The sequence below is a fragment of the Scylla paramamosain genome, chromosome 14 (assembly GCF_035594125.1).
Source record: "Scylla paramamosain isolate STU-SP2022 chromosome 14, ASM3559412v1, whole genome shotgun sequence".
Lineage (NCBI taxonomy): Eukaryota > Metazoa > Arthropoda > Malacostraca > Decapoda > Portunidae > Scylla > Scylla paramamosain.
In genome coordinates, this window is record NC_087164.1 from 12,448,042 (window position 1) to 12,463,245 (window position 15,204).

Consider the following 15,204-nt stretch of genomic DNA (forward strand, 5'->3'; position numbering starts at 1 on the left):
AGAGAGAGAGAGAGAGGGAGAGAAAAGGAGGCGCAGGAAGAGAGGGAGAGAATGGGCCTGCGTGTGTTGGAACTAGAAGAGACGAAAGGGAGTAAGGGAGGGAGGGTGAACCGGAGGAAAGGGAAAAGTTGGCAAGCATTTTAAAAGCCTGGTTGGTATGCAGAAAGATGAGCATATTGTCAGGGAGAGATGTTTGGCTGAATAGATCGACCTGTGGCGCTGGTAGTGGTGATGATGCTACAGCAGGAGGAGGAGGAGAGGGAGAAGGGAGATTGCTAGTACGTAATAAAAAGGATATAAGAGGCTTAGGATCATATATCTGAACATTCCAACGTTTTATCTCTAATGGTCTTCAGCGGATGTTTCTCGGACTTTCAAGGTTGTTTTGCTTTTATGATTTTCAAGCTCCTTTAACAAGGATTCTTCATCATTAATAGGAAAATATCCATGAAAACCTGACTAATAGTTTGCGTGGCCTTTGGAAATAGTCCTAATGATAACAAAGTCATCAAGATTACACAGGCCTCGTTATCTCTTCAGTTTTAGACGAATCGGGCAGTTTAGCTTTGAAAGTTTAGTGCCTTTGCTACTGACTTAAGCCCGATGAGTAAGCAACACTGGATCAGTCGGGCTATATGTGTGTTCTGTTTGCCTGTTTCTCGACCTATACGCTTGCTTTTCTCATATTTTTCCTACCTACCCTCTCACTGTCTTTCCATCCACTGTCCCTGCATTTCCATCCCTTCTGTCTCTCTCTCTCTGAACAGAGGCAAGAAGAATTACAGAATCAGCGATGACCTTCAACGAGTTAAAATCCACGGTTCACTCGCTTCAAACGCACGCTTGCCATGCACGGAGAGGCTGATAGACGGATCACTGTATACCTAATCTCTTCTGCCTCCTCACCCATCACCCCGCCCCTGGTCTGTGCCCGTAACCCCGCCGCTTCATTTTACCTCTGATATCCCAATGTCCCGGGCTGCTGCTACGTACAAAGGAAATAATGATACGCACTGAAAGACCCAAAGCATTGCTAACAACGGAAGATAAGCAAATGAACTGGATAGCTTGATGGAGTGGTATACGAGTTTATAGCTAAGTCTGCTACACACTCACTCACGAATGATATATTGCATGTAAGTGATTCTGTGTCCACTGGGAGTGTGGGAAATGTTTTGAGTATGTGTATGAGTGTAAATTGCAAGCATATTGTGAGAGCATTAGACTTTTGTGGAGGACGCAACGATAGAGGGAGAAGGGAGAGAAAAAGAGCCCGTTTAGATGAGAAGCAAGAAGGCACACACTTAGAGGAAGCTGCGTCGCATAGTACGAGTGTAATGGGACGTGAAGAACATTTGTATGCTAATATCTTTGTGGTACTTGGTCTTATCCTCCCCCACACCAAACCCTCCTCCTCCTCCTCCTCCTCCTCCTCCTCCTCCTCCTCCTCCTCCTCCTCCTCCTCCTCCTCCTCCTCTGTCCTCATCCAGCCATTCAGACTCATTCCAAAGACGTGCAAGTTATGGCTAATTCTATCATTCACCCTTCTGCCTCACTCCATTTTCAGTGTTATATGTTTAATCTCTATGCTTTGCTCATTCACTACTTCTCAGTGCACGCCAGCCTCGTCTCCCATACTTCAGTTCCTCTCCTCCTCCTCCTCCTTCTCCTCCTCCTCCTCCTCCTCCTATTCTTTCACGTAGGAAAATCATAACAAGTCGATTATTTACTATTTTATTGATGCTGTTTTTCCTCGTGCCGAGAGAGAGAGAGAGAGAGAGAGAGAGAGAGAGAGAGAGAGAGAGAGAGAGAGAGAGAGAGAAATATCTTTTTAACACCCATCTTCTTTATCTTTTCAGGGACAAGGTTCTCCGGGTTAACATGAACAACGTTACGCAAACCAACTGTGAGGTAAGTGTGACTGTGACAGGACGAGACGGGACGGTACGGGGTAGTGTGGGGCAGAGCAGAGGCAGGGAGAGGCTAGGGTAGTGAAGAGCGGACAGAAAAAAGCAGAAACAGATAACAGAGACAATAGGAATGAGAGGCATGATAGGGTTTAGAGTAAGTGAAGGGAGGTTCTGTAGCTTCAAGAAAAGACTTAAACGAAGCTGAGGGTGAAGAACCATTTTTTTTTTTTTTTTAGGCTTTCGTTCGTATTATTTTCAAATGCCACTGAAATTAATCAGCTTCTCATCACCACCATAGTTACGATGTTTACAATGTAAGTACATGTCATTCATTATACCATTATAGTTACAGAATTATAGCGATTAGTGTGAAACGTACGCAGTATGTTGATTATAATTACAACTCAGAATATCTAGAATATAAAAGGAAGAGTAATAGGAGGGATATTTATTACACACCAAAGAACGCAGGAGTGAATATACGTGTTTGCTGAACGTAATGAGAAAACATCTGGCGCCGAGTGTTTATGCCAAGGATAATGAACAACAGCTGGTGCTTAACAATGGGTTATTCCTGTATTACCTCTAATCCAACACCATGGCTTGACACAACAGGCATCCATTATCTCATGTCTCCTACCTGCCGTGCTTCCCGCGAGCCTTACCGATAATGATTTTGTTTTGTTATTTGTCTTCGTTTCCCCCCATCAGCTCTGTTGCTTATTCACAAAGATACATCTCCTTGTTTCATATTACCAGTAAGTGTCAGTGAAGTTAATCTTTCCCTCGGGCTGAATTCGCTTATGCTACGTAACAACATCCCTGCAAAGTTGCCAGGAGTTGCCATAAGTCCAAAAGTTGGTACCAAACTGACTGCAAAGAAGGACTGAAAAACTGACGTGCTTTCATCTGTTTTTCTCGCGTTTATTCTATCAGTTTTTATTATTTATTATATGTAGCTTCAACTTGTGTGTACAATGGTAAGTTATTGTTCAATGGACGAATAATAGCGCGCCCTAAGCATTATCCAATACGTCATCATTTTCTGTGGGTGGAGCTCTGTTCCACAATGACGTCACAGATAGACAAGCTGGGGCGAATGTGAGTATGGCGGCATTGAAATCAATCGCAGAAAGTATCATTGAAAAGTGAGTTATGAAGGTGTGAGCGTGTGACAGCGTTTTGCACCAAGCTGCAGCCTGGTATTGTCTTCTCCTGTCAAAGATGTGTGGCCGTACCTTCCTTTCCCTCTTTCTTTCTCTCCCTCCCTAGACAGAATGATTTGCCAATCCCTCTCGCACAAAGGGCTCAATCACCAAGTAAATCAGTAATTTCTTTCGTGTGCAGTGAGGTGTCGCCCTCCAATCGGTGAGGAAAATTAGACGTGCAGGAGAGTTCGTGCCTTGGGCGTCACTGAACCAAGCTCTTTTTTTACTCCGAAGTATCTCGTGTCACAGTGAGGTTTAATCTTACCTTATAAGTCTTTTTTTGGAAATCCGCGCACTGAGCATCATCTATTGATGGTGAAGAGGACAAACCGCTGAGGGAAGAGACGTTGTTGAGAAAAGGGGATTGAGGTAGAGGAAAATGAGGAGGAGGAAGGACTGTTGCCGCGGGAAGAGGGAAGGTGAGAGGGGCGGGGAGGTTACAGGACCCACGGGCCCGGGGAGGGAAGTCACGACAGGCTACAATTAACTTTTTTGGGGCCAGGAGGTTTTTCCTTCGGGCGGAGGGGAACTTGGTGATGTTGTCAGCGTGAAGAGAGAAGAGGCGGGAGGAAAGAAGGAGGGGGAGGAGGAAGGGAGGCTAATTGGCAGCAGGGGAATGGTAAGAGTAGGTAGGGAGAGAAGGGGAGGAACGAATGAGTGGAGTGAGAGTTGGGTCACGTTGGGTGTCTGATGAATTCTTTACCGTGATGTGATCCCAAGGCTGCCCCAAAACAAAGCCTCCGCCGCCGCACGAACTCAAGCCACTTAACCTGGGGGCTGTAGACTCTCAGCGCTGTTTTCAAAGGTCACAGAGATTATTAGTCAGGTTCTCGTAGTTGTTTTTCTTAGTCATAGTATGGAATCATTGTTGAACCACTCTGATCATGAGAATATCCGTGAAAACCCCAGTAGTTACTTCATATGGAGCTTGCTAAAAGTATTCGAAGTCAGAATGATTGAGGGTATAATAATAATGACGTAGTTACAGAGTGAAGGTAATCGTGTGTTGCTTGTATGAAAATGCAACGAAGAAATCAAGAGGATGCCAACTTAATTTATTATATATCTTCTGTTCTCTTCGTGTCAAAACTGTCAAAAGTTTCTCATAATAAAAACTTTGCTACTTCTATTCCCGCATTCTCTCTCTCTCTCTCTCTCTCTCTCTCTCTCTCTCTCTCTCTCTCTCTCTCTCTCTCTCTCTCTCTCTCTCTCTCTCTCTCTCTCTCTCTCTCTCTCTCTCTTCCACGTTCACCATCCTGAGCCTCTTTGACTCCCCTGCAAGACCAAGGCTGCTTCTATACAGTCTTCATTCACCTCCATTAAAGTTAAAAAGATGTTACATTCTTCTACTTCAGATTTCTGTCAATGTTCAGGGTGGGGATAATGAAGTTAATTATGAGCTGCCAGTTTCCCTTTTTTTCCTGTTATTGATTAATATGCTAAACTGCCTACGTGACACTTTTCCTTCCTCCCTTTCTCTCTTTCTTTTTCTTTCATTCTTTTTTTTTTCTTTCTATTTCTTTTGTTCTTTCTAGCCTCCACTCACTCTTTCCGTTTTCTCTGAGGAGACAAAAAAGTACATTCCAGCCATGTGCTTCATTCGCCACGCTGTTCTACCTGGCGGCGATCCACACTCTGTAGTTTCATTCGGTAATTGAACTATTTGTCCACAGCCCTGTCGCTCCTTCATGTAGGTGATTGCGGCCATCAAAGATCAGGTTGATAATGAAGGCTTCAGTCTTAGCCTTAGGGTATTTCTCTTTCCTTCTGTTATTTCATTCTTTTCTTTACCGTCGCAAAATTGTACAGTTTTCGAGTTCCTGCTTCAATCCAGCAAGCTTTTTTTTTTTCCGGTAGCCTCACGTTGCTTACATATTGAGAGTTTAGGTGTCCGAAGATATATCAAATAGTAACAGTGTGACCCAACCGTTAAACGTAGCCTCACACTGCCACATCAGTGTTTTTCTGCCAAATTTTCTCACCAACTTTCTCAAAACAGACGATTTTTTTAATGCGTCCCAGTCAGGCAGTCGGTTACGCCGCCGTTTCGTCTGGCCGCTCTGGCGTTTACCGACTTCAAGCAAACATGACCCCGCCACACAGGCAAGCAGTCGGTGATCTGTGCTTAATCATGAGTCTTGTGAAACGTCGTCTTATTAGCTGAAAGAAAGACAGACAGAAAGATAGATAGATAGATAGATAGATAGATAGATAGATAGATAGATAGATAGTGAAAGAAACGTGCATGATGTGTTCATGCGTTTTTCATTGCAGAGTTTATCGTGCAGAAAAATCATAGAGACTGGTGATGATGATGATGATGATGGCGATGATGATTATGATGGTAATGACGATATTTTAATACTTGTCTTTTCCTTTTGACAGAGTGACACCATGACCCTGGAGCCAACCAGGGTGTCCAGCTGCCTTTCCCGTGGCAAGTCAGAGGTGAGAGAGAGAGAGAGAGAGAGAGAGAGAGAGAGCATACCAACCAGTCCGTGCTCAGCCCATGATAATGTAGCCTGTGTGTATTGCATTCTATCAGGCTGCTCTGAGTGAGTTGAATTAGCATTTAAACGAAACCCCGATGTGTTTAAGAGTCCTGGAATGTGTCAAGTAAATGGAAACCCAAGTGCATTCCAGTAAAGTCAGTAAATTTTTCGTCAGGTCTTATTTCCCACTGAAACTTTGAGGATACGACAAAAATATTTTGAATGTGGATGACATCTGCATATTATGATATCATTGTGTAGCCAACATTCATACAAGCTCCAATTATTTACAGCATGAATTTCTTAAGGTTATAGCATTGTGCATATGTACATTCACTAATAAAGTTTAAAAAATGTTTCATGAGTATTGTATAACTCATGATTTGTAAAGATCTCATTGTAGATTGTTATATTACTATGATATCAGCCATTTGCTTCATAAATTTATCTCAGTTACAGTAATGGTCATATACATGTAGATTTAATTGTAAATAATCAGTAAGTTTGTTAGATATAGAAACTAATTTAAGGAGGAAGAGTTTATACTGAAGACTTTTTCACGAATTAGGCATGCTTTTCTTAAATATGAAAGTAGATGTTTTATTCATAAAGCAGACAGGAGAATTAGTACAGTATAAACTACATATGATGAATGACAGCAACAAAATAAAGGACTTTGAATTCTTTTGAAATGGCAGGTGCAGCATAGTTCACATCTTTATCAAGCTAGAAAAATATAAGAAAAATTAAAGAAGATAAGAATACGAGGGAAGCTGCAAGAAACCATCTGGTCTACATGTGGCAGCAGAAAGTAAAGTTTACACTGGAACAGGAGGAACAAGAGCTGGCTGGATAGTTCTCCGAGTACACTTTTTAACACCTCATCTTCTCCCTCCCCAGCATTACGACTGCCACAACCACATCCGGGTGATCCAGCCCATGTCCAACAACCGTCTGTACATATGTGGCACCAACGCTCACAACCCAAAGGACTGGGTCATCTACGTGAGTCTCATGCTTCCCTCACTCCTTTGGTGGCTCTGTATTAGTTCTTTTAAGCAAGGCTGTATTATGAGTAAGTGCAGGAGCTAGGGAGTCTCACACAGTAACAGATATGCCTGTGATCTGCAACTATTAAATTTACATACATATCAATAAGCAACAGATAAGAGTTGATCACGTTTGACACTCAACTTGCTCCACCACAGAGCAACCTAACCCACTTGGCCCGCCGTGAGCACGTGCCAGGGATTGGAAATGGAGTGGCTAGGTGTCCCTTCGACCCTTCAGACAACAGTACAGCGGTCTGGGTGGAGCACGGCAATCCAGGGGGCCTTCCTGGTCTGTACTCAGGCACAGTGGCCGAATTCACCAAGGCAGACACTGTTATCTTCCGTGCTGACCTCTTTAACTACACCACCAAGAGGCACGAGTACCCCTTCAAGAGGACCATCAAATATGACTCCAAGTGGCTGGATAGTGAGTAGTTTATCAGGTTGTGTTGTGGAAGAATTCTCTCATTATAGCTTGCTTGTAAATAAGAGAAGCAGTAAGGAAGCTAGGTGGTGGTTATATGTTCGTAATCATCCATGTTCATTTATGCAGCCTCCTTGTCCTGATAACTCAACCAGTTTTATCATAAGTTGTGAAAAAATATGATATGTTTATCTTTCCCTTTTTTTTTTTTCCTTCTTTTGTTAGAAGTTAAACATGTGCTGCAGTGATTAATTGGTTTCTCTCTTCTTTATCCTAACTCAGAACCAAACTTCGTGGGTTCCTATGAGGTTGGGGAGTATGTGATGTTCTTCTTCCGGGAGACTGCTGTTGAGTACATCAACTGTGGCAAGAACGTGTACTCCCGAGTTGCTCGTGTATGCAAGAAGGACACAGGTGGCAAGAACATCCTGACTCAGAACTGGGCCACTTACCTCAAGGCTCGCCTCAACTGCTCCATCCCCGGGGAGTTTCCCTTCTACTTCAACGAGATCCGTAAGTGTTCAGATTGTCTTGGCCTGTAGATTGAGTATGCAGGCCTTATGAGTGCCCTTAGACACTCATCTTCAGTTTTAGCTTAATTAGCCCTATATCATGTCCTCTTCCTCCCAAGTTTGCTACCTCCCTACATATGTCACATTTTGCTAATAAACTGTACAATTTCTCATTAGTTGTTTAGGTTCAGATTGTCCACAAGTTTCCAGTAGTAAACTATCCTTCCCTTTGAAATTACTAACATTTTATTTTCTTCAACAGAGTCAGTGTACAAGATCCCTGGTGATGATTCGCGCTTCTATGCTGTCTTCACCACCAGCATGAATGGCCTCATGGGGTCAGCCATCTGCACCTTCAGTCTTTATGATATCCAGGATGCCTTTTTGGGTCGATTCAAGGAGCAGGCAACCTCCTCATCTGCCTGGCTGCCCGTCCTCATCTCTAAGGTCCCTGAGCCTCGGCCTGGCCAGTGCGTCAACGACACTCAGACTCTCCCAGGTCAGTAAGCTGTAATTAGTGACACAAGTATTCAAGTCTGTTGAGTGAGTGAGGGCAGTACATTCTGTCCATGTTTTAACCATACTACATTATGAGAAACACTACTTCCCCATACTGAACAACAGCTATAACTCTTAAAAGCACTGAAATTGACCTGATGAGGTAGATTCACAAGAAAGGCACTGTAGACCTGGATCAAATGTAAATCAGGACGATTAGGATAACACACCTTTTCAGACATATTACCAAGGCAAGCCAGAAGTGACCACCAGACAGGTGATTGTTTATTGGCTGTGACTATTCTGACACTAGTGATTTATAATTGTTTTTCTCTCTCCATCAGATAATGTGTTGACCTTCCTGCAGTCACACCCTCTCATGGACGAGGCTGTAGCTCATGAGCACAACAAGCCAGTCTTTTTCAAGCGGGACCTGATTTTCACACATCTAGTAGTGGATAAGGTGACAGGAGGAACCTATGGCCAAGAAAATGTCTATACAGTGTACTATGCAGGATCCTGTAAGTATAGCATTCCCTCTACCCTATATTATGTACTGCTGTGGTGGCATATGTTCATAACTTATTCACAGTTTTTATACATTCATCCAAGGAACTTTATTTTTTATGGTTTTGAAAGGCAGGTTCCTTCACTTTATATGTACTGCCATAGTAGCATCTGTTCATAACTTATTCACAGTTTGGTTTTGAAAGGCAGGTTCTGTGTTCATACAGGATAGCCTTTACCAGCTGTTAGCATATGATCAAGAGCTCCTTTAGATTGCTCCTCAGAATCTCCTCCCATATACTGTAAGTCTGTTTCGTAATGCATACCTTGCAGTCCAAAGTACTTGGCATACTCTACAAGGAAAGCATTCATATCCATTTCCCATATGATGCCAGTGCAATTTAGCGTCTCTCATTGTCATCAAGCAGTATTTCCCTCACAGTGTTATCCACATGCCACTATTTCTCACCAACAGTGGAAGGACGAGTCTACAAGGTGGTGGAGTGGATGGATGAGAATGAAGAGTCACACTCAGAGCTGCTGGATGTGTATGAGGTCACCACACCGGAACCCATCAGAGCCATACAGATCTCAATAAAGGTACAGAGCACTTCACACTTCTAATTCCACCATGATTATTACTTTTATCCAAATTATGCTCAGTTAACTTATCTTATGACTCGTAATAGCACAGTGATACTTGTAACATCACTACAGTAACCCTAGACAATTTTATTGAACAAATATAAAATCATAAGCATTTGAAGGTTTCAGATACTCAACTATTATTTCTGTCAGTGGTGCCTTTCAAAATTGTATTCTAAAACCTGCACCAGACCAGTTTATCAAGTTCAGGAAACTAGCAGTAAAAGGCTCAATTAATCTTACATATATTATTTAAAGAATCAATTAAATATGTCTTCAATTCCTGTACTCCTGAGCATTTTATCATAAACTTGTATCAGACCATTTTATCAAGTTCAGGAAGCCATAGCAGTGAATGGATTCTTTGATCTTTCATATCTAAAGAGGCATTTTAGCACATTTTGAGTTCCTGTATTCAAAGTCATGCATTTCTTCCAGCACAAGTCACTGTATGTATCCTCCGACATGCGAGTGCGTCAGGTGGACCTGTTCATGTGTCATGGCCGCTACGACAACTGCCTGCGCTGCTCCCATGACCCATATTGTGGCTGGGACAAGGATGCCAACATGTGCAAGCCTTACAAACCTGGGTAGGACTTTTATATATATATATATATATATATATATATATATATATATATATATATATATATATATATATATATATATATATATATATATATATATATATATATATATATATATATATATATATATATATATATATTTTTTTTTTTTTTTTTTTTTTTTTTTTTTTTTTTTTTTTTTTTTTTTTCTCTATCTTATTTATCTACTTTTTTTTCCTTTTCTTTGTGGGGAAGAGGGAAATATACTAGATTGAAAATTACAGCATATTCTCCTTTGCTTGTCTACTTATGGACAGTCTAGGTTCCTCACATCATTTTTCTACTGACTTCTCAACACCTAATATTATTGCCATGTTCAGTACTTGATTTATGTATTTTGTAGAATGGGACATCACCACTTTGGACATTGATATAGTCATAGTCAGAAATTGAGTGCCATTCTACTCTCCCACCAATTATATTCATCTTACTCAATATTCCTCAGGCTGCTGCAAGATGTGACTGGCTCCACACCAGGCCTCTGTGATGCTTGCATTGCCAAGAAGAAGATGGTGGTGACATGGGGGCAGAGCATCCACCTGGGTTGTGCCGTCAAGCTGCCACGCCCCATCTCGCTGAAGGACATCACCTGGCACCACTACTCCAAGGACAAGGGCAAATATCAGATCAGATACAGGTACAGCAAGGCTTTTTGTTTCGTTTTCAAGTACAGTTGTAGTTAGAAGTCAAATGGTGTACAATCACAAATGCTTTCTTTTGTGTTTTCTCTTTCTTTATCTGAAGTCCTCTGAAATGCTGGTAATCTCCCTGCAAAACTTGATGTCTGATGTTTGATAGAAATACTTTACATTGAGGGAAAATACTATGCAGTCAAGTAATTGTATGTGTTACTCATTACCTAACCATGACTGCTGTTTAGCTAAAGTTATATTATGTGACTAAGCTTCCAAGCAACAGAGAAATAGGAAAATTCATGTTAAAACTAAACCAGTGTCCATGGTTAGAAATCAAGCAATGTATACTCACAAACGTTACCTTCTGTGTTTTCTCTTTATCTGAAGTCTTCTCATGTGCTGGTAGTCTCCTTATGAAGCCTGTGGTAGATAGGAGGACTTGAGATTGAAGGAAAACACTATACAGTCAAGTAATCATGTTGTTACTCAACAACTGACCATAACTGTACTTTAGCTTAAAGGTATATTATGTAGCTAAAATTCCAAGCAACAAAGAAATAGGAAAAAAGATTCTTCCAATAATTAAACTGTTTTCCAATTCTATCAGTTGGTCACTCATACCGACCCCTCCCACTGACTCAAGTACTCTTTTTAGACCTGACAAGTATATAGAGACTTCAGAACATGGACTGGTTGTGATGAACGTGAATGAAGCAGATGCTGGGCGGTATGACTGTAAGATGGGTGGAGACATTGTGTGCTCATACAACATCACAGTGGATGCCCATCGATGCTCAGCTCCAGCTCGGACCAATGACTTCCAGAAGGTATGCACTGTGCCAGGTTTTGTGATTACACCTCTCAGAAACAAGATGCTAAAATATGTCAGTTTAGATCCTTATGATTACAACTCTCAGAAACTGGTTGTTGTAATATATCAGTATGCATTCTTATATTTATACCTCCCTGAAATTGGTTGCTAAAGTTTATTTACTTTTTCAGGTGTACAGCGACTGGTGTCATGAATTTGAAAAGTACAAGCTAGCAATGAAGACTTGGGAGAGGAAACAAGCAGTAAGTATTTTCTAACAGTAAAACTCCAGAATATTTAATTTTTATTAGTTTAATCATAATTATGTTTGTATTCTACTAAAGTCTGTAATTTTATTCTTATCAACTAGTTCCTTAAATTTAAAAATGTGTGGTGTCAACTTTGCTGTTCCACTTCAGAGTATAAATTCATAATTCTTCTGAGAGATCTATGGGTTTAACTTCTCCAACATAAAAGAGAACATGGGCTAGTAATGCATGCAAAATAAAGGGACAAATCAAGTAACTATGGTATGTATTAGAAAAGGAAAGCTAGGACAAAACTTGTACATACCAAGAAACTGAGCTTACTGTGACAAATTCATGGCTTTTTGGAAGAGCCTGAATAGGATGCGCAAAGAATAGCATGTCTCAATTCATAACCACTAGAAGTCTTCTGAGTAAACACTGATAAAGGTAAAGTTATTGTGTTTCTAAGAGTTTGTTGAGGATGTCATTGACTTTGAAGAGGCAGTGTTGCACAGAGCTAATTGATGAGGATCAAGAGAGAAAGTGGAAAAGTTCGAGTACCTCATCATAACTTCAGATACAAAAAAGAAAGGAATAGGTCACATAGTACTTGTAGGAAAGAGTAAGTTTTACTAATATTTGTCTTTTATTCCAGCAATGTGCCAGCAGGAACAACATCAGCCACCAGAACAGCCATCCCAATGACATTTATGCAAGGAGTAACCCATTTGTCTGATCACTTTAGAGATGAACTAAACTCCACAACAACAGATCAAGTGAGGGAGCAGTTGCTTGCTCCCTTTCCTATTGGTGGTCAAGATCTTGCCTGTTTAAACTGATGATGCATTAGTATCATGTGATTCCTCAAACATAATTGTACTGCTCAGAAAAAAAAATTGTTGCAGCAGACAGACATTACCTTCAAGGTAGTTTTCATTTCTGACATTGTGGGTGAAAGACAAGGAATGATTGGAACTTATATGATATGAGGAGACAATTATAGTTGGTGACTTGTAACACAGTGTGACAAGAACTGGCAGTCATTGATGGTGCCACCAGCAGAAAGGTGCTAATACTGTTAGGTGCCAGCAGTGCGTGTGTAACAACCAACAAGGAAAACAGAAGGTGAAAGAGAGTAACGAACAGGCAACTTGACCCAAATACTCCAGTAACAATCAGGGTACCATTAGTTATGATATTTATTGATTTTCTTTTGCCACACCTGACAAGAGGTTTTGGATGTGAAAAGTTGTTTCTTAATACTTTCCTTGCTCCTGGATGACTGCCTGTGGGCATTATGGTATCTGCATTTCAAAAGGTATGAGTGAACAGTGATTCCTAGAACTTCAGAACTTTAAGATTGAAGAGTGGACCTCCTTGGTTTGAACTTCCAAACATATCTTAAAAATGAGGCCATTGTCTCCTATTATTGTGTAAAAAAGATTGGCATTTATTAAGACTCCCAAATGATGGACATGGTGCATTTAATGGCAAAGAAGGTTCCTGGTAGGGTGTTAGCTTGAAATTGTTTCTACTGGGGGTAAGGAAATTTTTTTATTTTCATTATCTGAGGCAAAAAGAAGTCTTGTCTGTATTTCATTATACTTGAGTTGGCCTGATCAGTATATATATATATATATATATATATATATATATATATATATATATATATATATATATATATATATATATATATATATATATATATATATATATATATGTATATAGGTAGATCATTCCCAGGTTGTATGATGCAAGCTTTCATTACTCCCCTAATTCTAATGTTTTGTTAAGCATATTCTAAACTACCTCTGCCTTTTTCTTATTGTTGATAAGAGAAATGTAATGAAGGACTATTATAACTAGTATCAGGAAAACTCCATCCACATACATCAATATTTAGCCGGTCCTCAGAGGAAGAATAGGATCACTGGAAGGGAAGCATAATGTGAGGAATGTTTGTTGAACAAAAACCATATTGATAGAATTTCACAAATGTTTGTATGTAAGAGGGGGATGAAAGGAAAATTTGAAGAATTAGATTGCTTTGGAGTAATGTAGAGTGACGTGTGGACAAATTCTTCTTTTATACAGCTAATTTTTAGACTTGTAATATACACATACATGGTGGGACATTCTCTCAAGGTGATCATGTTGTCTCAAGTTATATTCTTGCATAAGTTAGGAAGTACATTCATGAAATACTTTCCATTTGTTTAGTTAAACCAATCATTTTATTCAGGTGGTATTTTCAGTAGACAGTGGAGAGAATTACAGCGATTATTGCTGCTCCCCTTCTGAGAATGTTCCATTTTACATGCCGATCCACGCTAACATTTTCGTTTTCTGTCCTGTGATACGCGCCAATTTTGTAAGACTCTTACATAATAATATTGCTCCATATAAGCAGGTTAGTAACACTTTGGTGTAATTATTGAATTATAAATATGTGTGTACATGGTGTTGATTTCATTAGAAAGCATCAGTTTATGTATGACCTGCATTATTTTTAATTCTCATAAATGTGTCATAAGTTCAGAGTCTACAAAATATATAAAGACTTTGGATTTTACTTAATGGAGTCTGCACTAAGAGCCTCTGGGCTACAGGTCAGTGATGTTATGTAAAGTAGATGCTCTAATACCATCCATGGATGCTATGTGCACTGAATATTACTTGCACTGGCATTGGCCCTTCTAGCAAGGAAACCAATATTTCATTATGCTTGCTTAGGTTGTGAATGGTTGGCTGCAGACTGAATGTGCAACTTATGGTGTTCAGGTCATCTGAATGCTGACTGTTATGTTAAGGGACATTATTTCTATCAGTAAGTTAAAAAAAACAGTATTCTTAATTTACATTAATTTTGAAGTGCCTGATTTTCATCTGCAGCTGTACTTCTCATCTTAATTAAACTTATAAGTTAGATTTCCTCTTTGCTTTAGACTGTATTCATGTTGCTTTTCTTTGAATATTAATTCATTTCAGAATATTTAAAAAAACATGAGAAATTGAGGTTTTAAAACATTTGCTTGTAAGCTATGATCTAGGAATTTGTAATGTGAAATATTCCTGTACAATAAAAATTCTTTTATATGCTGTATTTAAATAACCTGGGACAAGGGAGAACTTAGCACATAACCAACACTTCTTCCTCTACTCCTTTCAGTTGCCTCTTCACATCCTTTTATTTATTTATGCATTTTTTATTCTTTTATTTATTTATTTATTTATTTATCTTTTTTTTTTTTTTTTTTGCTGGTATCGGCTTATTCATTCTGTTGTCTCCCATCCTCCCTCTCCATCCCCTCACCACTAAGCAGCTCCCCTCAATACCCTTACAAAAATAATTAAATAAAGAGGCGTCACATAGTTATTAGTATTTTTTTCCGACATTATTAGGGTTTTCTCCAACAAAATTTCCATCTATCACCATAAACATCTGGTATGAGACGAATCCCTGTGGCGAATATAGTAAGTATTTGACGTCATCTTATAGTTTAATGGTTAATTGTTGATCACTTCGATGTGGTTATCATCTGTAATGCACCGAGATGATTGCAACTGATGCGGTAAGACTGAGTGTGCTGAGGAATCCTAAATGCTGATTTAAAAAAAATGCATAACAGCAAGCAC

At 39.8% G+C, this 15,204-nt stretch overlaps 1 protein-coding gene across 1 annotated transcript; it reads left to right on the forward strand.

Annotated features, from left to right (window-relative positions):
* Window positions 1-1,858: 1,858 nt before the first annotated feature.
* Window positions 1,859-14,664, forward strand: LOC135106865 (semaphorin-2A-like). Its single transcript, XM_064016232.1, has 13 exons — window positions 1,859-1,911; window positions 5,504-5,566; window positions 6,511-6,615; window positions 6,819-7,089; window positions 7,369-7,599; window positions 7,861-8,097; window positions 8,441-8,617; window positions 9,079-9,203; window positions 9,687-9,838; window positions 10,320-10,511; window positions 11,165-11,336; window positions 11,512-11,583; window positions 12,224-14,664. Exons 1-13 carry the CDS (start codon window positions 1,882-1,884, stop codon window positions 12,302-12,304), a joined length of 1,908 nt encoding a protein of 635 aa, XP_063872302.1. The 5' UTR covers window positions 1,859-1,881; the 3' UTR covers window positions 12,305-14,664.
* Window positions 14,665-15,204: the final 540 nt, after the last annotated feature.